Below are 20,544 nucleotides of genomic sequence, written 5' to 3'. Positions count from 1 at the left end.
CTGGTGACACCTGAGCCCCTACTGAACCTTTCAGGTGTCTCTGGGCTGCTGAGTGCGATTGAGGGCCCTGAGCAGCCATCAAATGAGGGGATGAACAGCCTCAACTCCCCTACCATCCTATCACGGCAGGCCCCCTACCTCCTCGCCTTCTGCTCCACCCAGGGTCTGAGCGGTCGAGGGTTTGCTCCTCCATCCTCCCCGCCCCTTCCAGGAGCTTTGGGCGTCCGGAATCCGCCAGCCGGGGCCCCAGGGGGCGCAGTGCGCGGCCCACGCGGCAGGTGGCGGCATCTTCCCGTGCCCCGCAGCCCCCGGGTCGCGCGCGCCCGCCCTTCACCGTCCGGGAAAGCGCCCTGCCCAACCCCGGCTCGCGGCAGCCCTGGGCTGGGCGCAGGGAGGAGCGCCCGCGGTCTAAGTCTGGTGGGCAGCTCCGGGACCCGCAGCGCAGCCCCCGAGGGTGCAGCAGCGTCCGGCGGCCTGGCGCAGGCAGGCGGGGAGCCGCGGGGCGGGAAGGGCCCGCGAGGGCCGGGCGGGGCCGGGGGGCCGGCTTCGGGAGTCCGGCCCGGCCCATCCGGGCCTCTTCTCTCCGCCCCGACGGCGGCTGGCTGGGCGCCCGCGGGCCGGGGCTGCATGGGGCTCCCGCGTAGCCCGCTCTTCTGGCTGCTCCTCCTGTTCGCCGCTGCCTGCTCGGGGATCCTCGTCGCCCTGTACTCCTCGGCGGCAGAGTCTTACCCGGGGCCCCGGTCTGGAGCCAGGTAGGGGCTGCTGCGCGGGACCTGACCGGGAGGGCGCGGGGGCGCGCAGGGTGCCCAGCCCCAGGGCCGGACCGCCCTCTGGGGTGGCTCTTCGTGGGGACTCGGGCTGTAGCCCTTTGTCCCCAGAGCCTCCACCCCGGCGTTAAACTTATGCTGCCGGGGCCCCACCGCTTCTGCTGGGGTGGGAGGAAGACCTCACCCTTTGCGCACTAGCGATCCGCTCACGACAGCCTTGGGCTTACTTCCCTCCGGCCCGGACTAGAAACCCTTTCTATTGTCCAGATTTGTCTGGGATATCTGAATCAGATAAAACGAGTCCCGTTTTTGCCACGAATTGTACCTCGCTAACGTCACATTTTTCAGATTCTACTTTGGGGGCAGGGACTCAGGTCTTCCCATTCCAACTTCGCCGCGCTCCTCTGTCCGGCTGTGGCGGGTTGCCTTTCCCGCTGGCTGCGGGCTCTGCCCTCCCCGCGCCCCGCTTCGTTGTTTATATTGATAAGCACCGTCTGGGCGCGATTCGAAGAGGCGGACAGAGGCCCCATTCAAGTTACCCTCCCGGAGCCGCCTCCTGCGCTTCGCCCCCTCCCGCTGACCCTGGGCACCTTCCTTTCATTTGTGCCCCACGAGGAGAAACCTGAGAGCCTGGCTTCTGTAGGTGATGGTTCCAGTTACTGAAGATGCCTCAAAAGGATTTAGCTTTACTTTTGGAAGGCATACCGAGTTGTGCCTAGAGTCTGGATTTGTGAGGCCTCAAGGGTGCCTTCAGTCTCAGGCTGAGGCCTCGGAGCCCCAGCTTTCCCTTCCTAGGCCTTTCCCACTGGTACAGTCCTCGGTAAACCTTGCTCCAGGCATAACGGAATGAAGCAAAATTAATATGGGCTCTCAGGAAACAAGGTCAAAGGGCATCCAAAGTTGCAAAATAATATGAAACACTCTTGAAACTGATGAGTCCAGTCCCTTTAGAACAAAAGGTGCTCTAGCAGGTGATACCTGAAGTTACTTCATCTCCTTGTAGTCAGAGATTGCTTAAGAAGGACTGAAAAGGGTTGCTGGTATTAGGAAAGGAGATCCTTGTCAGTTTTATGTAAAGAAGTTTTGAAACACATTTGAACATGTTGAAAGGAACGAATACCCCTTTACATGTGAGGTTTGTTGAACATCCATTATACGTCAACAAAACTTTTTAAGAGTTTTCAAATTTTAACAGTCTAGTGCAACCCAAGAACCCATCCATATCCTTGTTTTGGTGGTGTTTGTGCTGTAACTAAACCCAGGGGGCAAGGTCCAGACTCAGCGTCCTTAGGAGGTGGGTATTTAGTGCTTGGAGAAGCAAGGTGGCAGGTGGGATGGAATTCTGGGCAGGTAGAGTAGGCCGTGCCACCTCCCCAACTGGGGACCAAAAATGGACCTACCTGGCTACAGAGGAGAGCCCAGGAAGCAGGGCCCTGGGACCAGGCCTACCACACCTGAGGTGGGGCTCTCCTTGCAGGCGAGAGAGTGGAATCGATCCAGGAATTAACTCACGGAAGAATGTGAATCAGTAGCTGCCAGGCCTGGGATTTCTGGACTTCTTTTTTTTTTTTTTTTTTTGAGGAGGGGGTGAGGATGGATATTGGGGCACCAGTTACCTGCCAGTTACCATCTATCCTCAGTAGTATTTTGTAAAAGGAAGGACATTTTAGGGCCAAGAATTCCTAAGAACATGATCCAAGTTGAGTAAATTTAGTTTTATGAAAAATGCACTACATTGTCCTCATTTCTCCTTGGGCTGGTGAAACCTCCCAGAGGGGCACGGGTGGGCTAGGATGGCCCCTTCCCCAATTCTTCCAGGCTGGTGTCTGTAAGTCCTTGGATTCCTGAGAGGGAGGGGCTGGGAGAAGTCTCTGAGCATAGGAGTGTTCTGGAAATAAGTAGGCCTCCCCAAGGCTGGGGGAGTTCAAGGCAACAAAACTGAACTGGGGGGGCTTCCCATCACCTCCCCTGCAACTCTAACCCTCCTGTCTCTATTCTGTCTGGCTCAGCAGTTCCTTGTCAGGTTCCAAACCTGGTTGCACATTAGAATAACTGGGGAGGGAAGGGAGGCAGTCGGGGGGGGGGGGGGAAGGGGTGGGGGGGTGGGGGGTGGGGGGGAAAGGGTGCGGGGTGGGGAGTTGAACCACCAGAGGCCCAGAACAATCATGTCAGAATTCAGGTGTGGGGCACTGGTGTTTTTCAAAAGCTCTCTGGGGGTTCTGGAAGGCCATCTCAGAGAGAAACCATAGGATTATGTGGGGTGACCAGTCTGGGGAGAAAGGAAGGGCTGGGGGAAGAAAGCACCTCTTTTTCTGACCTCCCCCTCCAGGGTCTTACGAAAACCTGAAGGCAGGCAGGTCACAGGCTCCCTTGTGGCTTAAGCTGTCTTGGCACCTAGAAGCAAGTAACTAGAGGCCTTTGTTTTCCTCAAGACTGTTGATCCAAAACCCTCCCCACCTGCTCCCTTGTGGCTGCTGGGGAGAGGGTAGGAGTCTCAGAGAAGCCTGGCCAACCTTTTGAATGGGCAAGGACCTTCCTTTCTGTTGTCCTCCGCCCTGGTGCAGGGACCACTTAGCACATAAGTGAGAGTGGGGCAATAACTTAGCTCTTTGCCTCCCTCCAGAAGGGACACTGTCCTAGAGGCTGTCACAAGGTCCTTTCCTTTGACCCTTCAGGTAATGATAGCTAATATTTAGAGAATACTTTTTAAATAAGATAACACAGATCTTTGTTTGAAGCCTCCCAACAATGGGATGGTAAGTGATGTGATTATCACCCCTGTACAATTATTTCTGCTGGACAGATGCAGAAACCAAGGTTCTGAGTTCAGTGGCTTCCCGAGATCATGGGACACAAACCCAGGGATTCAGGCTTCAGACCCGTGCCCTTCACCAACTAAAGGCGATCCACGGCATCTGGGACCTAACACCTGCCCTCTGGGGCCTTGGCAGGGAGACTCCTCAGATGGTTACAAATCCAGGGGGCTGGCAATCTTTCCTGTTCTATATTTTCATCTTTTAACCACCATCTCACTGTTCCTAATACACTCCACACTTCTGCAATTTGCCAAGGGACTTCTTGATTTCTGGGTTTATACAGCTGGGCAGGATGTAATAATCTGACACTATTTTGTGTGCCTAAAGAGACTGAGGTGGGCAAGAATCAGTGCATAGGATTAGAAGGATCAAAGGAAAAGACATACTGACTGACCAACTTTGTCAGCCCCTGGAGCTAACAGAGCCAGACAGCAGGTTCCAGGGGCAGGTCGGACCTCTGCTGTATTTCTGCTTTCTCCCCAGGAACATCACATCGTCTCGAGCTTTCTTTGGACCCAAGGCATCAAATTCTAGGACAAGAAAGGTACAGTGGCTGGCTGCCCTGTGGCAGTTTTGTGCGTCCTCAAGTTAGCGAACGGGGAGGAGGAGAAAGGGAAGAGTAAACGAAAACATTCTCATAAGACTGCTGGGCGGGAGCCCTTTAGAACCGCCTCCAAGAATGAAGCACAGAACTGAGCAGCCAGCCAGTCAGGGCTTCTCAGACATGGCCACTAGGGTTCCCTGAACCCCAATATCAGGGAAGGATGACTCCATATGTCCCCCTGGGGTATAGCCAGCTGAAAAGTTCTTGGAAGTCTTGATTTACCGTTAAAAGTCCTGTGACTTTTACATTCTGTTCCTCAAAATGTGTGTGTGTGTGTTTTTGTTTTTTGTTGTTTTTTTTTTTTACTATGAAAGTCACATTTAAACTGCTCACTATGAAGAAAACACCAAGCCTTGGGAAGACGTTTGAGAACTTTCTGGGTCCTGCTCTACAGAGACCATGCTGACTGGCTTGAAAGGCCATCTCAAACACTTTACCTGAGTCCTCTCACTTCAGCCTCACAGCGAGCCTGAGAGGTAGCCTTTACAGATGAGTAAAATGAGGCACAGAGAGGTCAGGTACCCTGCTCAGGGTCACTCATGGGGAAGAGTGGTAGTGGGACTCCAGCCTGGCTCCAAACCACTGAGCAATACAGCCGCACCCCCTTTGTGCGCTGCAGTTGAGCTGGGTGATGACTGGTTTGGGGTTACTCGGGTTTAAAGAATTGTTTTTAATGCCTGAGAGACCAAACTGGAACTTGTTAACTGAGGCCTCAGGGAGCAAGATTTCACTACAATCTAGACTTGGTGACTGCTGAGCTACTCAGAGACAGAGCAAGTAGCCCTGGGCAGGGAATGGGGACCCTGCCTTGAGAACAGAGGCCGGGTGGACACTTGGCTGGCTGGCTGAAGAGAGGATTCAGGCGTCTTCTAAGTGCTTGGCTGAGTTATCGTTACTTTTCCTAAAGACCTTTTCACCTTGAGCTGCTTGATGCTAACTGACGTATTTCATCACTTGGTCTGAAAAGAGGGATTTGAGGTGGCTTTTGGATACATATGACTAAGCGAGAACACAAAACAAAATAAAATGAAGAAGCAGGTGAAGGAAAATAAAGGTAGGAAAATGAGACAATGTGAGATAAGTGTATGAAAAATATGCCACAAGGTGTAAGGGATGGGCCATAGATCTGGCTCTGAGCTTCCTGGTGGCCACAGCAAAGAAGGAAACTTTGCCACCATGTTCATGAGATAAAAGCAAGCTAGCTTCCCAAGTGAAGTGCTGCCTTTCCTGATACGGTGACCTGAAGACTTTTCCAGTGGAAGGTCATAAAGAAGGCCCTGGAAAACATCCCTATGATAAACTGAATAGTAGTGAAATTAGTGCAGACAGTTCCGCTTGCTCTGAAAATGTGAATTTGTTCCATAAAGGTTAATACATTAGTAGACAACAACACAAATTTCATGTGTTTATCAGTGATTTTTGTCAGCAAGAATGCTGGTAAATGCAGAAAACCACACTCAATGGAAAGAGCCACGTAGGAATATACAAAATAAACGCACACACATGCTTTGGACGGCCATCCACTTCACTGAGTGTTACAACCAGCTTTCTACCACTTCACGATAACGCCCAAGCTGCCACCCTTCCAACGCCCACTTCCCCAAAGCAACTGTCAAGCCTTTCCCAAGGTCAAGTGCCATATTTTCAGTCGTATTTACGTACTGCTTAACCAGTGAATGTGTGTAAAACTGCTTCTATCTTCCCTAGGTTTCTCCTCGTTTTGCGCATCACTGACCAAGTTTTTGAGTGTGATGCCACTAATCCCTTTTCCCAAAAGCCCTGTGGTTTTGATTGCACAGTTTTGCATGGTGGATTTTAGGCACTCACATGTCACATAATAGCAGAACTGACTGTGCAGCTCTTTCCTGCATTGTCCTTTGATCAAGCCAGTGGCTTAACAAAGAGCCCCCTTCAGTGGGAAGAACAGCCCCACCACACAGGCCCAGGCTGTTCGGGATTCCAACACAGGGGTTGCAGGCAGACGGGGCTGGGGCCTGTTCAGTATGTTGCCCTGTGTGCAAAGACCCTTTCCTACGGCTGCTGGAACAAATGACCACAAACTGGATGGCTTAAAACAAGGCAAATGGATTCTCTGGTAGTTCTAGAGGCCAGCAGTCCAAAATCAAGGTGTCAGCAGGGCCATCCTCCCTCTGAAGATTCTGGAGGCTCCAGGTGTTCTTGGCTCACAGCTACATCACTCAGTCTCTGCCCCCATCATCATATACCTTCATATAAGGACACCGGTAATTGAATTTAGGGCCCACCTTACTACATTATGACCTCACTTTAATTACATGTGCAAAGGCCCTATTTCCAAGTAAGGTCACATTCTGCGGTTCTGCACAGACAAGAATGGTGACAGCGGGGGTTGGGGGTTAGACGTGAAGAGGGGACACTATTCAGCCCAGCATAGGCTCCGAGTGGAAGAAAGATGTCATCAATCTTCCAGCATCCCTTTCCACATGATTCCTTCAGCAAGGACTACCAGAACTAGCATTCGGATCCAGGCTGAAGGATTCCGAAGCCCAGGCTGGACTTCCAACACCACAGGGCAGGCAGGTCTTATCTATTAGTGGGAAAATGCCGCAGAGTCCCCCCCAGCTGAGTGTGAGGTGTAGTAGGATGCCAGAGCCATCAGGTCCCAGAGATGTGGCATTCAGGAGAAGGGCTGGGCAGGGTAAATCCAGAAAGCTCTTGGATCCCCACTGGGATGCTGCACTACTAGCCAGCTTGGCTTGCAGATCCGGGGGTGGCCCAAGTCTGGAAAGGGAAGGACAGCTCTTCCCTCCCAGCCCTCCTTTGGGGTCCACAGGGACCTAGGGAGGCTCCTACCCACCCCAACCCCAGAAACAGCTCCCTTATTTTCTTATCCACAGAGCCCGCCCTGCCAACACCCACTTTCTCTCACCATTCGACGGCACCCCCACTTCCGGGATCTGTTTAACCTCTCCACTCCAGTGCTGCTGTCCGGGGGCCTCTTCACCCAGGAGCTCTGGGACAGCCTGAGCCAGCACAAAGCGCCCTATGGTTGGCAGGGGCTCTCCCGCCAAGGTAACCTGCAGCCCTCTGGCCTCAGCTAGTCCACTCATCCTGCTTTTGGCCTTGGTGCAGGACGGGCCTTCCTGCCCTCACAGCACCAAGATGTGAGACCCCTGCCTCTTCCTCCCAGGTGGGCCTCAGGGCTTGACCCCTCGCCTCTACAAGTACCACAGGGTCAGGGAGGGGAGCTGAGCAGCTCTCCCCATCCTGGGGTCTCCCTGGCATGGAAGATGCCAGTGTCCAAGGTGGCTGAGGACAGGGCCTGTGGGGCCTCACACAGCCTGCTGATGGTTCTGCTGTGGGAAACAGTCCAGAACCCCCTCACATTAAGTCTGTCCCCCTACTCCCATCCCCATGTGCCTCAAATTATTTTCTTTTGGAATGTACACTGTCTTGGGAGAACTGGTTGAGTTCCTGAGATGATTGAGGGCACAGCCAAACTCCTCCCCCACCATCCTCTTTTCAAGACATTACATTCTCCTTCATCCTCTGCACCTCTTGAGAGGGGCTGGTGTCAGGCCTCGGGCAGGTGGGGCTCCAGGAACAGTCTCGGGAAGGCCCCAATGACCCACGTGACTCCTCATGGCGTCCCACCTTGTCCCACACCCACAGCCATCACCTCCACACTGAGCCTCCTGAATGGCTCTGAGAGCACCACGCTGTTTGCTGTCTCCAGGGAGCTGCTTCCAGGCTGCATTCGGTGTGCTGTGGTGGGTAACGGAGGCATTCTGAATGGTTCCCGCCAGGGTTTGAACATTGATGCCCATGACTACGTGTTCAGGTATGTGGCATGGGAGCCGGGAAGGAGGCAGCAGAGGAGCTGGGTGGACAGCTGGTCCCCAGCCAGCCCTAGGGGGAGCATCTTGCGTGAGGGTGGTGGGCCAAGGAAGCAGTGGCCTCTGGCAGCTCAGCAGTTGCAATGGGCAGCCCTATGCAAACAGGCCCTGAAGACGAGTGTGAGTATGGCTGGCCAAGGGGACCCAGGAGGAAGGAGCTGCCAGGGCCCCATTTCACAGGGCATCCCTTGAGATCCAGAGGAGCAGGGATGGGGGCTGGTGACGGGCACTGGGGCTGCCATGGGCAGCAGGAGTAGTGGGACCCTGGGGATAGAAGTAAACACACAGCATTGTGTAGCCACAGGCAGGCTGATGAACCTCTGTTTGGACCAGACTCAATGGTGCTGTGATCAAAGGCTTTGAGAAGGATGTGGGCACCAAGACCTCCTTCTACGGTTTCACCGTGAACACAATGAAAAACTCCCTCATCTCCTACCGAAACTTGGGCTTCACTTCTGTGCCACAGGGACAGGTGAGGCCCCTGATGGGCACATCAGTGTCACTGACGGTCAGTGCTGTTGTTTCTGGACCCCTCTCCGTTGGGTGGGCCACAGGGTTCCCAAGTCCCCACCCAGTGGACCGAGAGGTTGTGCCAGAACACTGGGCACACGTGATGGAGCCACTGAGGAGGAGGATCTGGGCAGGGGTGCCCCATGGTTTCGGGCAGCATAGGACAACTCGAGTGGAGCATGAATGGCTAATATTTACTGAAAGCTTCCGGAGCACCAGGCACTTCACAGAGTCCACATCAGCCCTGCCTTCCTGGTGAGGAGACTAAGGCTCCATGCCCCTTCATTCAGCCAAGCGGTGGTAGGGCCGGATTCAAATCCAGATCCCCTTCCCCCCCTGAGCTCATGCTACACACAATGGGAGGGTATTTACTGAGTGCCGCCTCCATTTCCCGCACTGGACACAGTCACCACAGCAGCCCATTTCCAGATGGCAGCATGTCCAAGGCCACCACCCAGCCAGAATCATCAAAATCTCAGCCCCTCTGACCATCCCCCATGCTGCCCCCCAGAATATGTGTGCCCTCCTGAATGCTCACAGCAGCCTGTGTGGGAAGCTGAGAGTTCAAAGAACAGACATGTCCAGAGTCACAGCTAGGGAGCAGGTGAACCAGAATTGGAGCCCGTCCGCCGCCTCCAGACTCTTTCAGCCACACCTAGTTGCTGTAACACCTGGCGGGCTGGTTACCACATGCAAGGGGAGGTCCCAGGATGAGGGTTCTGTGGTGCTCTATAAGGCCTGGTTTGAGTTTCTAGAAGCTCCCTCCTCTGACCAGGGAATTCAGGAGGGTCCTAGCCACAGTGTCCGTGTACCAAGGCCTCACAGCAGAACCTCTCTCAGCTCATGACAGAACAAATGGAGCAGCTCTATTTCTGGTGTAGCAGAAGAACCTGCATCGGTTATCTATAGCTGCTTAACAAATTACCCCCAAACCTAGTAGCTTTAAACTACAAACGCTGATTACTTTACGGTTTTAATGGGTCAGGAATTTGGGAGCAGCTCAACAGAGCGGTTTGGGTCCAGGATTTCCCAGGTGGTTACAGTCAGGACTGACAGGGGCTGCAGCCACCAGAAGGCCTGCCTGGAACCAGAGTCATGATGGCTTCCCCACAGCCCTTGCCATGCCAGCCCCTCTGTCAGCTAGGACAGTGTCCTCATGCCACGGCAGCTGACTCCACCTCTAGTGAGCAATCCCAAAAAGCAAGAAAGCTCCAGTGCCTTTTATGACCCAGTCTCCAAGGTCACACACCCTTACTTCCACTTTTTTCTATCTACTAAAAAAATTCTGTTTATTAGTTACTAAGACCAGGCCACACTCAAGGGGATGGCAAAATTAAGCCTCACTTCTTGAAGGTAAGAGTTTCAAAGGATTGGCGAATGAGTACTGCAACCACCAGGATGTCTGGAAGTGGGCATCACGGGCATGAGTCAGGGCGGGCGGCAGGACGGGGCGGAGGGCTGCTGCCCACCAGGGCTCAGTTTCTCTATTGCCCTGACAGGACCTGCGCTATATCTTCATCCCCTCAGACATCCGAGACTACGTGATGCTGAGATCGGCCATTCTGGGTGTGCCAGTCCCCGAGGGCCATGATAAAGGGGACAGGTGAGCAGCCAGGTTGGGGGCAGGCTATGGTAATGCCGTGCTGGTCTCCCCTTGCTCGGGGGCCCACTGTTGGACAGGAAGGGCGGGTGAGGGCAATGAGAAAATCTCCCAAGAATTGACCAGAGCATCGGGGAATTAAGCTCTTTTCCCCTACCCCCAGGAAAGCTCAGGTAACAGTCCTGGCCCCCTGGAGCCCTCCTGATAAGGTGGGCTATAGGTTCCAGGGGCTCCTTTCTGAATGGAGCAGGCAGGCCTGGCTCTTCAACTTTAGGCCTCTGTCCATAACCCACCCAGCCACCCAGCCAGCAGCATCCGCAGGGCCTGCTCGCAGCTGGGTCTGCCGTCCTGTTGAGCACAACGTGTCTAGAAACTAAGAGCCAGGGCCAGTATCCATTCCACTCATCCTGGTGGGCACCCTCCCAAGACTGCCCAGGAAATGGGAGAGCAGGTGACATGGGCCCAGTGTCCTGCAAAGTGGGAACAAAGGGCCCTCTGTCTCCCCCACCTTCCTGCGCAGCAGGCCTGTGTCCAGCTCTTCTGAACCATGTCTTGGCCTCATCTGAACCTTCTCCCTGTAGTGCTGAGACAATTTCTTGTCCCTGAGTCAGATCCTTAGAAATCTACACCCTCTGTGGCTGCAATGACCAGGCCTCCTATCTTAGGGGTCTGGGGACATTTTGCCCACCATGAAAGAGCAGCTTCTGAGGCGTCCTTAGGGGTTAAGCCCTCGGAGGCCAGCTCCACCTGCCCTGTGCCCCACCCCCACCCCACCACGTGATGACCCAACAATTGTTCACAGTGCTGTGGCTGGTCACGAGGGTGGGCTTTGTGACACAGGCGGGACTGGGCTCTTGGGGAGCTGGCTCAGAGACACCAGGTGGACATAAGCCTCCACAACACCAATGAGCTCCCCTTCCCATACCCCTAATCCATCCCCTACCCAGTCCCCCTCCCAGTCCCGGTCCAACCACCTCAACCAGCAGCCCTATGCCAGCTCTGGTGGCTCAGCCCCTTCCCCGTCCCCAACCCGGGGATCTTCCCGGCCTGCCTCACAGCCCTCTTCCCGGGCTTCCTCCCTGACCCCCAGCCCTCATATCCAGCCTCGAGGGTCTGCCCAAAATGCTACTCCACCCACCTCCAAATCTCCCTCCCAATCTGGCTTGAAATCCACCTCTAGAAACTCTTCCCAGAATCCCCCTGTGCCCAGCACCAAGTCCCCCTTCCACAGCCCGGCCCCCTCAGCCTCCTACATTGGGCCCATTCGAGGCATCCCATCCTACATTGCCCCCTATGTGCCCCGCTTCCTGAAGGAGCCCCCCTTTTTCCAGCCTCCTACATCACCACTCCCCCAAAACCAGTGCTTCCCCTGCTCCTTCCCCTGCCCATCCCGGAATCAGGAGCGCACTCCCCCTAAATCTCTCTATTTCCCTCTCCTCCCACCCCCTCCCTACCACCCTCAGATCAACTGCTCCTACCCGACTCCTCCCGGTCTATTCACGCCCCCCTCCTCTCTCTCCTACTCCCTGCCCACCGAAGTCCTAGTGGGCGGGAAGCCGCACGTGGTCCCCACAGTGCTGCCAGCCACCTTCTACACCCCCTTCTCCCGCTACTATGCCCAGCCCCACCCCTACAGGTCCATACATCGCCGCCGCCCCAGCACCTTCCCCCTCTCACTCCCCAACATGCCATACGATGGCACTGGCCGCTCTGTCCACTTCTTTCATGGGTCCTAGGCCCCAGACCTATTTTGGACCAGAAGCCTCCGCCAGCAAATTCAAGCTACTACATCCAGACTTCATCAGCTATCTGACGGAGAGGTAGGTGCTGGTGATGGGGTGGGAGGAGGGTGCCAGAAGACCTGCTCCCCTCACAGCGCTTTATACCACCCCCACCCCCGCTGACACACATTCCTGGGCCACGTGCCAAGGATGCCCCCGGGAGCACTTACACTGCTTCACTTAATACTTTCTTTAAATAGCTTGATGGAGATGGTGTTCTATCAGTCCAGGTAGACAGGTAATGGACAGGGCACTCGGCAGAAATCAAGGTTTGCTTACTGGGGATGTTCACAACGGCACAGGCCGGGTATGGGGGGACCATAGGTGCGGGGCTGTACCGGGACTAGTAGAAGCCAAGTTGTCATCACTTGCAGCCAAACCTAGCCAACAGAGCAACCGCAGGAAGGAGCCTGGGGAACACTGCCAGCAGATCTCACCCCTCACCGCCTCCCTCCCTCCTTCCAGTGGTTCTCAGCAGGACACAGCGGGGGGTAATCTGTCCCGTCCCGGAGACAGTTTTGATTGTCACTAGGCGAGCATGAGTGCCACTAGTGGGCAGAGGCCAGGGATGCTGCTGAACATCCTACGATGCACCAGACAGGCTCTGCAAGAAAGATCTGGCCCAAAGTGTCAACACTGCTGCTGCTGAGCAGCCCAGCAGCTAGCATCCCGACGCAGAGCAGGCCAGGGTGTCAAGTGGGTCTGGGAGGCAAACTGAAGACTATTCAACAGAACAGGCTGAGAGTCTAGGTGAATCCAGGGCTGAGGTCAAGGCCTGTGGTCACCATACTGTGGCTGGCCTCACTTTTGGACCGCCTGGGCGTGTCTGTGTTCACGTGCCTGCACCATCTCACCAGTGACTCCAGCAACAGGGCCTGTGTGCTCTGTCCTTCAAATGCAGCTCCTGCTTGGCCAAAGTCTGGAGGTAGAGGGAAACTTAGGTCTCAGGCCACCTGTGCCCGAGGCATCATGGTGTAAGCAGGGTGTTGCAGAGAAGACAAGTTAGGCTGGATTCAGGCTTCTAGGGAGTGGGAGAAATGGGGAAGGGTCTCATTTGCAGTTTGAGAGCCTGCTCCTTTTTCTCACCCCCACTGTTATCTACAGTGTCATTTCAACCAAAGATTTTTGCATGTCGTTCATTTTTTTGTCTTTTCCGAAATAAGGGGTGGACTGGGCCAGAAATGTTCACAGCTTTCCGACCTGTCTGATGTGGTGTAATGGCACAGCCATCAGGCTAGTGTGCAAGACGAGGTCTTGCATTTTTATGCCTCTTTTTCCTTCCAGGTTTTTGAAATCAAAGTTGATTAACACAAAATTTAAAGACCTTTATATGCCTAGTACTGGGGCCCTCATGCTGCTGACAGCTTTGCATACCTGTGACCAGGTAAGAGGTCTTCTCTTTTCAGGAGCCCACAGCAGCTCAAAGTGAATGGAACCTAATTTGATCCACAATACCCCTGCCAGCCCAGACCATGGACTCTGGGCTTCTATCTTGTAGAGGGTAAGGATACCCCAGCTGCAGGAGTGATCTGGCTAGGGCACAGGCTGGAGGAAGTGTTCTCCAGAGTCCCTTGAAGGAGAGCTTCCTGGGCCAGCCCTGCCTTTCCTCCCACAGCCACCATCCCCCCGCCCCCTTCCCCACTTCCTTCTTTCACCCTCTGTCCTATAGCACTCTATATGGTATTTAAGGCACATGGTAGCAAATTGCTCTTGTGAAAGCAAAATCTTCTCGAAAGAAGTGAGTAGACATCTTTTTATGAGGACATTCTAGGACTGACGTGGGCAGCCTGCACACACAGAATCTCTGAAATCACTTTGAGATATTCTTGATGGGATGGTGCCCACATGAGCCGCGTGGAGACACAGGTTGAGAAGTGATTTTCAAGGAAAGGTAGTGACCAATGCTGAAGCCAGCACAAGAACTGGAGGCCAAGCACCACTGGACTCTGGTCCTATACCTTTTCCCTTTTAAAACAGGAGTTTCTTGTCAGCAGTAACCATCAGAATAGGAAACATAGAAAGGTGCTTTCTGCCTCCATCTTGAGCTTATGGCAATCATGGCTTTGGTGTCATAGACCTGAGTTCAAAACCCAGTTCACAAAATGACTGTGGACACACATTTGATCATCTTTCTGAGCCTGTTTCCCCGTTTGTAAAATGGGGCTAATATTTACCTAAGATTAAGGCTGGGGTAAGAAAATGTGCAGAAGGAACAGTGCCAGATGTTACTGTGAGCTACAACTATTGTTTACCCATGGCTTCACACAAGGCACCCAAGGAAGCAGGGCGGTGGAGGGGCCACACCTTTCTAAATTCATGTCACTTTACAGGAACCTGCACATAGCAGATGCTCGTTAAGTGCTAACCCAGTGACTGTCGTTGTCCAGGTTAGTGCCTATGGATTCATCACAAGCAACTACCAGAAATTTTCTGACCACTACTTCGAACGGGTAAAGAAGCCACTGATATTCTACGTGAACCACGATCTGTCTCTGGAGGCCACCCTGTGGAGGGACCTGCATGAGGCCAGCATCCTTTGGCTATACCAGCGCTGACCCTGAAGCGCCCAAGACCTTTGTTCTTTTAGAGCTGTGACCCTCATCCCCTCAAGTGGCCAAAGCTACCTTGTCTTTTCAGCCTCTTGAGAGGAACTCCAAGTGTTTTTGACTGTCCCCTTCTTCAGTGGATTTGTGACTGTCATTGAAGCCTGTTCTTCGTGGGACACCCCATCTTGTCCTTGGCTCATCCGAGAAAACTCCCCTCTGGTCTGAGACAGACATCCCAACTTTGGTCAAGGAAAAGGGACTGCTCTGCTATTCTTGTTTAACAATTGAAGATAAGAGGCTGTGACCCTCACCAGCACAAGGCAGGCCTACTCCAGAGCTGAGCAATTCAAGGCAGCAGTTAGCACTGACAGACTTTAGGAAGTCAGTGGAGTGGCTCACTAATTCAGCTAAGAGCCAGGAGCAAACGCACTCCCCAGCCTAAATCCTCCCACTGGCGTGTCCAGCCTCACAAACTCCAAAGTATTTCAGCTCAGGGACATCTTAACATTTCTGAGAACAGGACCGACTTACTTCTGCTCCCTGATAAAGTGAGAGCACAAAAGGCAGAATGTGACTTCAAAGTAGATAACTGCATAAATGGATGACCACTGTCTTTTTTGTGTGCGCACCAGGCATAGTATACCACGCAGGGTGTTTAGCACAGAGAATTCGGCATTCAGAATTCAACCCAGGGAAGGTTCTGATGGAGGTCAACTGCACAGAAGGCTGTGTGTCTCTGATTAAAGTCCCACTGGGGATGTATTACAACCCTGTCACCAAAAGGATGACACCATCAGGTACTGAACCTCATGGCTTCAGTAATTTGACTTAATTGATCAGCAGTTGTAGATTATAAGAGCTTCTATTAGAAGTGTAAACCAACTGAGTTACTATTGGATTTACTGTCCCAGTGACTAGTCTCATGTTGCTATACCCTGCAAGGCAGCGGATGGAGTGGGGGATGTCTCCACAGGGCTGGTTGGCAGGAGACTCTTCCCACTAACCCGGCCCCTGGTTCTGTGGTTTTGAAGGAATGATCCTAATGGCATGTTTGGCAAGAGAGCTGAATCAAAACACTGCTACTTTAAAAATTCAGAGACGTGATTAACAGAATGGACATTTAGACTTTAATGACTAAAAGCAGCTACTTGAGAAACTATAGCTTCCTGATGCCTGGACCCCTTTTTAACTATACTCCCCCATGCCCCCAATTCCCATCACTTCTGTAGTTACCAAAATCTGTCAAGCCCTTCAAGGGGGGTAAGATCAATTTAGTGGGAGACTTAAAAAAAACCCCAAACACCTGACTGCATCCTGCGTGTTAACTCCAATTACTATTCTCCAAAACTCATTTATATAAGGACTGTGTTTACATATGCATAGAAGAAACATTGCTTTTATGTGGGTCTCGATCTGAAATCCACAATGCTAAGTCAATTTTTAAAATTTTGTTTCAAAGTTAAAGCCATGACACATTGACTTCATAGGAAATCCACTGAGATATTTTTCTAGGCTGAACACCTGTTTCCCCTCAGTCTCCCCCAACAGAACAAGTCCATGTTAATTACTCTCCTTTTCCAACCATTGCTATCCCACCACTACGAGTTAGACCAAGATAACCTAAACCGTAGTGTTCTGAATGTTCTTCACTAACTGCCAAAGATTTTCTGGGAAAAACTATCACTTCAACTCTTTGTCTACCTTTGAAGATGAAGTCCAAAAAACTGTTAAATGATTCTCCTTTGGGGGTTTTATTTTATAAGCATGAACAACTAGCACGGGGGATTGTGCTGATCCCATCTGACATCACTGGGAGACAACCTGTAAAACCAAAGAAGAATCATTTGATGCAACGGCTAAGTTATTCAAAATTTAAAGAAAAAACTAATTTAAAGGAAAAAAGGCAACCAGAGACGAACTCATTCTAAGCAATCAATCATTAGGCTGTGTGTGTGGAAGGCACAATGAGATGGATTCAAATGTAGGCCTGTGGGTCCCAGATGACTCAGAGCCACAACTCCTTACAGGAGACAGTGCTCCCACGGGCAGAGTCTGGCAAGTGGCCAGTTCAGAGCAGGACATTTATGTTCAACCCCTCCTCTGGATGTAAAACTTTTAGGGTCAACCTACAGGTTGGCCTGAGTCCTGCAGAGTGGTCAAGTTCACTCAGAAGCAGACTATAACCGAGCAGGTAGACTCTGCCACTTGCCAACACATCTTTCACTTCAGGCTATAAGCTGCTGGGACCAGCTTTCAGGCTCATTAAACCTCACCCTGAACAGCTTCTTTGGTCACTGAACAAGTATGTGACCTTACATATAAAGAGCTGCTGACACCCCCCCCCCATTTCAACAGAAAAGAAAGGCAATCTGTGTCCACTTCTAGCCTGGCATTTAAACGGAACAAAGTCAGACAGACACACACACACACACACACACACACCCCCGCCGCCCAGCGCTACTCTGTTCTCTTGCTCACATGCCAGCCATGCCACACAGGCAGAGCTGGGCAAACCCAGGAGAGCTCCCTGGTGTGAACAAAGCACCCGAAAACCAAACCGCTGTGCTGGCGCCACGGTACCCCCTTCTTTCCTGAATATCAGATTATGGTGCAGAGCCAAGAGGTCAGACAGTCCTCAAGTATTCTCACCGCCACAGCCGGCATACATCTATTCCAAAGAGCGCATTCATTTTCTTGAAATATCTGACAAGCACTTTCATTCCACAGTAAGTGCATAAACCAAATGCGGGCCACTTGCCCATTTCTGCCACCTCTCGTAGCTTGTGCCCCTAGAGCCATGAATCAAAGGGCCCAGAGTGACAGGGCAGTCACACCACTGGTTTTCAAGAGGGGTGATGCACTGGGGTTGGGGTCTCTGCAGGGTGTACACAATCCCTTTGGCGTTCATTTGATTTGATCCCTTACAAAGCCTGAACTTCTTTTTAAGAGCACAGGGCCAAACCCTTAAACCTCAGAACAGACTTTTTTTCCCCTCAGTGGAGATTTTCAGACAGCGATAACTAACCATCACAGGCCTGTGGAGCTTCTTCAGCAAGATGGAAACAAAGCTTACAAACAGGAGTCATTTCACTTGCTTCAGGTAAAGCTGTTCAGTTCTGTCTCATACACTGCAGACACCTAGCGGAGAAAATAAATTTATGTCAAAGTCTCCCTGCCTCTTAGCACAACCCTAAGGCTGGGGCAGGGGAAGCAAAAAGAACACTCCACCCAAGCCTGTTTCAAACGTCTTCTCTATTACACGCACGAGAAAAATTCCGCCTGGGGTCCATGGCACTGCTGCTAGTTAGTGTCTTCTGGAGCATCCTTTTCAGCCTCAGAAACAGGCTGAGACTGTACCTGGCAAGAGAAATTGCAAAGAAAAACCTATTCAGTAAGATACACACAGGCATCTCTCCGATAGCTCTCTTTTAACTCAGGCATTAAAAAAACAAATACGAAAACAGGCCTAAACTTTCTATAAAACAAACTTGGGAAACTGAGTCTCAGACATTCAAATTCCACACGGAAAGGCCTTTCTTTGCCTTCAGACAGGGATAACTTCAAATCATCACAGACTCAGCTCCCACCAGTATGCCAGCCCACAGCACTGACATCCATAGCACATGCAAACTATGTTTTCCTTGCCAAATTCTGCTTTACTTCCCTTCTGGGAATTCATTCCATCTTGTCTGCTTCATTAGAATGTGCTTTCCCTCAAGGGCAAAAACTATCTACTGCCGAGCTGTACCCAGTATCCCAGATCTGACTCACTGACAGTTCCTGTACTTTTTAAAGCCAGGCTCTCCCTCAGCACAAAGTGTCTAACAGTCAAGTATGGGGGATTCTAGTGTCTTTCTAGTGTCAGTAAAATGCCCCAGACACTGCAGATTACTCCTTTCAGTCAGCCCACTGAAGGCTAGCTGCACAAAGGGTACCTGATGCCAAGAGAAAACATCACACAAGATCATTTTTCCTTCCCTCTATGCTAAACGATCCTGCAGAGCAACCACATGGCTTTCAGTTCTGTAAGACAGAGGATTACAGATCTGCCCTGAGAGCTACTTAAAAATAGCCAGTATTATAATCTTGCTATAATAAAAATCCTTGAGCTAAAGGGAGCTCAGATCACCTAACTGTTCCTCCACACCCACTCTTAAAATACCACGCAAGATTCTTGGGCTGCACTCCAGAGCCATCTCACCCCATCATGGCTGAAAGTGGGGTCCGGGACATGTGTATATTGTAACACTATATAAATGTTTCTGATGCACAGCCATGTTTTTGAAAAGCACCACCCCTGTTCTACAAATGAATAAGGTGCTGGTGTGGTTATGTGGTAACGGCTGAGACTGGGGCTCAGATTTCTCAAGTTAGTCTAAAACAGGGTTTCAGCCTCAGCTCTAACATTCTGAGTGGATAGTTCTTTGCCATGGGGGCTGTCCTGTGCACTGTAGGAGACTTAGGGGCACCCGCTGAATCCCAGCAGCATCCACTACCCCAAGAACCACCAGTCTAACTTAATAACTAGTCATGCAATTATATCTCAAAAAAATTAATAATACCCCCCATCCCTCAAAATCAACTGCCCATATTTTTATGGTTCTTAAAAAGGGCCTAGCAAAGAGAGTTCCATACTACTTCCCTTATCCGGGCAGTAATAATCCTGGAAGACCCACACATCTCCAAATCTAACAGACCAATACTTAAAGGGATCATAACCTATGCAATTCTGTGGAAGACCTAAAATTCTTACCGTTTATAAAAATTTCACCACAGAGATCCTTACACTCAAAGTCTGCAGCCAGCACCTTTAATCTAAAAGAGAAGTTTGAATAACACATTTTATTCTAACAGAAACAATCTTAAGGTGTTTATTCTCAAGACTGATTATTTAAATAAAGTTGAGCCTCAGCAAGTTAGAACTCCTCACAGACGTCCTCTCAGACAGGGATAACTTGAAATCATCCTCAGCTCAACCAGTAACAAACATTTCTATACCGAAGGCAACCACAACTCATTTTTTCAAGTCTCACTTTCACCCCCGTATGCAGGGACATCCATTTTGGTTTCAAACAGTGACACCTAGTGGCCCCAATTACAGAGGCACAGACCATCCCCATTTCTGGATTCTGGGTAGTACCCTAACTGGATCCACGTGTCAACATGGCTCCACAGAACTGAACTTCAGAACAGCGCGCGGAGGCCACAAGTAATAGGCCTTCAGAGTCTCGGCTTTTTCATTTCTGGTGCCCACCCAGGTCCTGTCTGCACCCTTTCTTACTCACTTCAGGGCTTCATTCACTGCTTTTAAGCTTCAACTTGCAGGTCTGCTTCTCACTGTCTCTGCAGGTATCAAAGAAAAGCCTGTGGGGAATAAAAACATGAGCACGTTAAGGGTCGTTGTAAAACTACTTTTGTTTCCAAATAGTCTACTATCCCACTGATGACTACCTGTAGAATTAAACACTGCTTGGGGGCCGTCCTCCAGGAGGAAATATTTAGAGGTCAACACCCTTAATGTGAATTAAGACCTGCCCCGTGGAAGGGCCTGTGGGACTCGCAGGGCCGCTGGGCCCGCACGCTCAGCACATGGGTGGCTGTGAGGTGGAGGGGCTGCGCAGGCTGGAGGGACCTCTCTCTCCCAGGAGGGGCACCCCGAGGCCGAGCTTGGGTTCTCTCCCCTCAAGAATAAAAGCTCGTGCCCTTCGTAAAGCGTTTTCTCATCCATTACCTCAGCTAACCCTCCCAACTACTCTACTGTGGAAGACCGGGTATATCTTCGCCATTTCGCCTCCGACGAAAGGGAGGCCAAGCATGCTCGCTCCCTGTCAAGGAAGACCCCGTTTTCCCACCTCCGCCGCCTTACCGCCGCCAAAGGCCCGAGATTGCTGGCCGCATTCAGACCGGGCCGAGACCGCCATGACTCCCACCCGCGCAGCCAGCCTCGAAAAGAGGGCGGAGCTGCGCCTGCGCGCAAGTTTCCCCCGCGGTCTCGCCGGAGATCTCGCGATGTTGCGGAAAGGCTGATGGGAAATGTTGTCCCAA

General features: G+C 51.9%; 2 protein-coding genes, 1 long non-coding RNA gene and 2 other non-coding genes across 6 annotated transcripts; 2 read left to right on the top strand and 3 right to left on the bottom strand.

Moving 5' to 3' along the window:
- The first annotated feature begins 375 nt into the window (after nucleotides 1-375).
- ST6GALNAC2 (ST6 N-acetylgalactosaminide alpha-2,6-sialyltransferase 2) lies at nucleotides 376-15,101 on the top strand. Of its 2 annotated transcripts, XM_006199550.4 has the most exons (9): nucleotides 376-752; nucleotides 4,067-4,127; nucleotides 7,064-7,238; nucleotides 7,839-8,007; nucleotides 8,396-8,534; nucleotides 10,072-10,175; nucleotides 11,909-11,992; nucleotides 13,238-13,337; nucleotides 14,341-15,101. In XM_006199550.4, the coding sequence occupies exons 1-9, from the start codon at nucleotides 628-630 to the stop codon at nucleotides 14,506-14,508; spliced, it is 1,125 nt and encodes a 374-aa protein (XP_006199612.2). In that variant the 5' UTR covers nucleotides 376-627; the 3' UTR covers nucleotides 14,509-15,101. The 2 variants fall into 2 exon arrangements, with proteins under 2 accessions (XP_006199612.2, XP_072795744.1); XM_072939643.1 differs by lacking the exons at nucleotides 376-752; nucleotides 4,067-4,127 and adding an exon at nucleotides 6,534-6,742.
- On the top strand, nucleotides 11,040-11,915 carry LOC140686212 (testis-specific serine/proline-rich protein). Its single transcript, XM_072939644.1, has one exon. The coding sequence runs from the start codon at nucleotides 11,078-11,080 to the stop codon at nucleotides 11,906-11,908; it is 831 nt and encodes a 276-aa protein (XP_072795745.1). The 5' UTR covers nucleotides 11,040-11,077; the 3' UTR covers nucleotides 11,909-11,915.
- A 502-nt stretch (nucleotides 15,102-15,603) lies between the features above and the next one.
- Nucleotides 15,604-20,475, bottom strand: LOC107033102 (uncharacterized). The gene is made up of 6 exons (XR_001458508.3): nucleotides 20,366-20,475; nucleotides 19,785-19,863; nucleotides 19,253-19,314; nucleotides 17,765-17,856; nucleotides 17,525-17,637; nucleotides 15,604-16,320 (listed from the first exon to the last, which is right to left on the bottom strand). It is a non-coding gene; the product is annotated as an uncharacterized lncRNA (long non-coding RNA).
- Nucleotides 17,996-18,079, bottom strand: LOC116283773 (small nucleolar RNA R38). The gene has a single exon (XR_004193482.1). It is a non-coding gene; the product is annotated as a small nucleolar RNA R38 (small nucleolar RNA).
- LOC116283772 (small nucleolar RNA R38) lies at nucleotides 19,401-19,475 on the bottom strand. Its single transcript, XR_004193481.1, has one exon. It is a non-coding gene; the product is annotated as a small nucleolar RNA R38 (small nucleolar RNA).
- Nucleotides 20,476-20,544: the final 69 nt, after the last annotated feature.

The sequence above is a fragment of the Vicugna pacos genome, chromosome 16, assembly GCF_048564905.1.
Source record: "Vicugna pacos chromosome 16, VicPac4, whole genome shotgun sequence".
NCBI lineage: Eukaryota > Metazoa > Chordata > Mammalia > Artiodactyla > Camelidae > Vicugna > Vicugna pacos.
The sequence above is the reverse complement of the archived record's forward strand: the minus strand, read 5'-3'. Positions and strand labels throughout refer to the sequence as shown.

Excerpts from the sequence above, each read along its gene's own strand:
- ST6GALNAC2 (XM_006199550.4), top strand. The coding sequence starts at position 628 with ATGGGGCTCCCGCGTAGCCCGCTCTTCTGGCTGCTCCTCCTGTTCGCC. Across the intron at positions 753-4,066 it reads GGGCCCCGGTCTGGAGCCAG|GAACATCACATCGTCTCGAG; the intron begins GTAGGGGCTGCT and ends CTTTCTCCCCAG. Across the intron at positions 10,176-11,908 it reads GGCCATGATAAAGGGGACAG|GCCCCAGACCTATTTTGGAC; the intron begins GTGAGCAGCCAG and ends CATGGGTCCTAG.
- LOC140686212 (XM_072939644.1), top strand. The coding sequence starts at position 11,078 with ATGAGCTCCCCTTCCCATACCCCTAATCCATCCCCTACCCAGTCCCCC.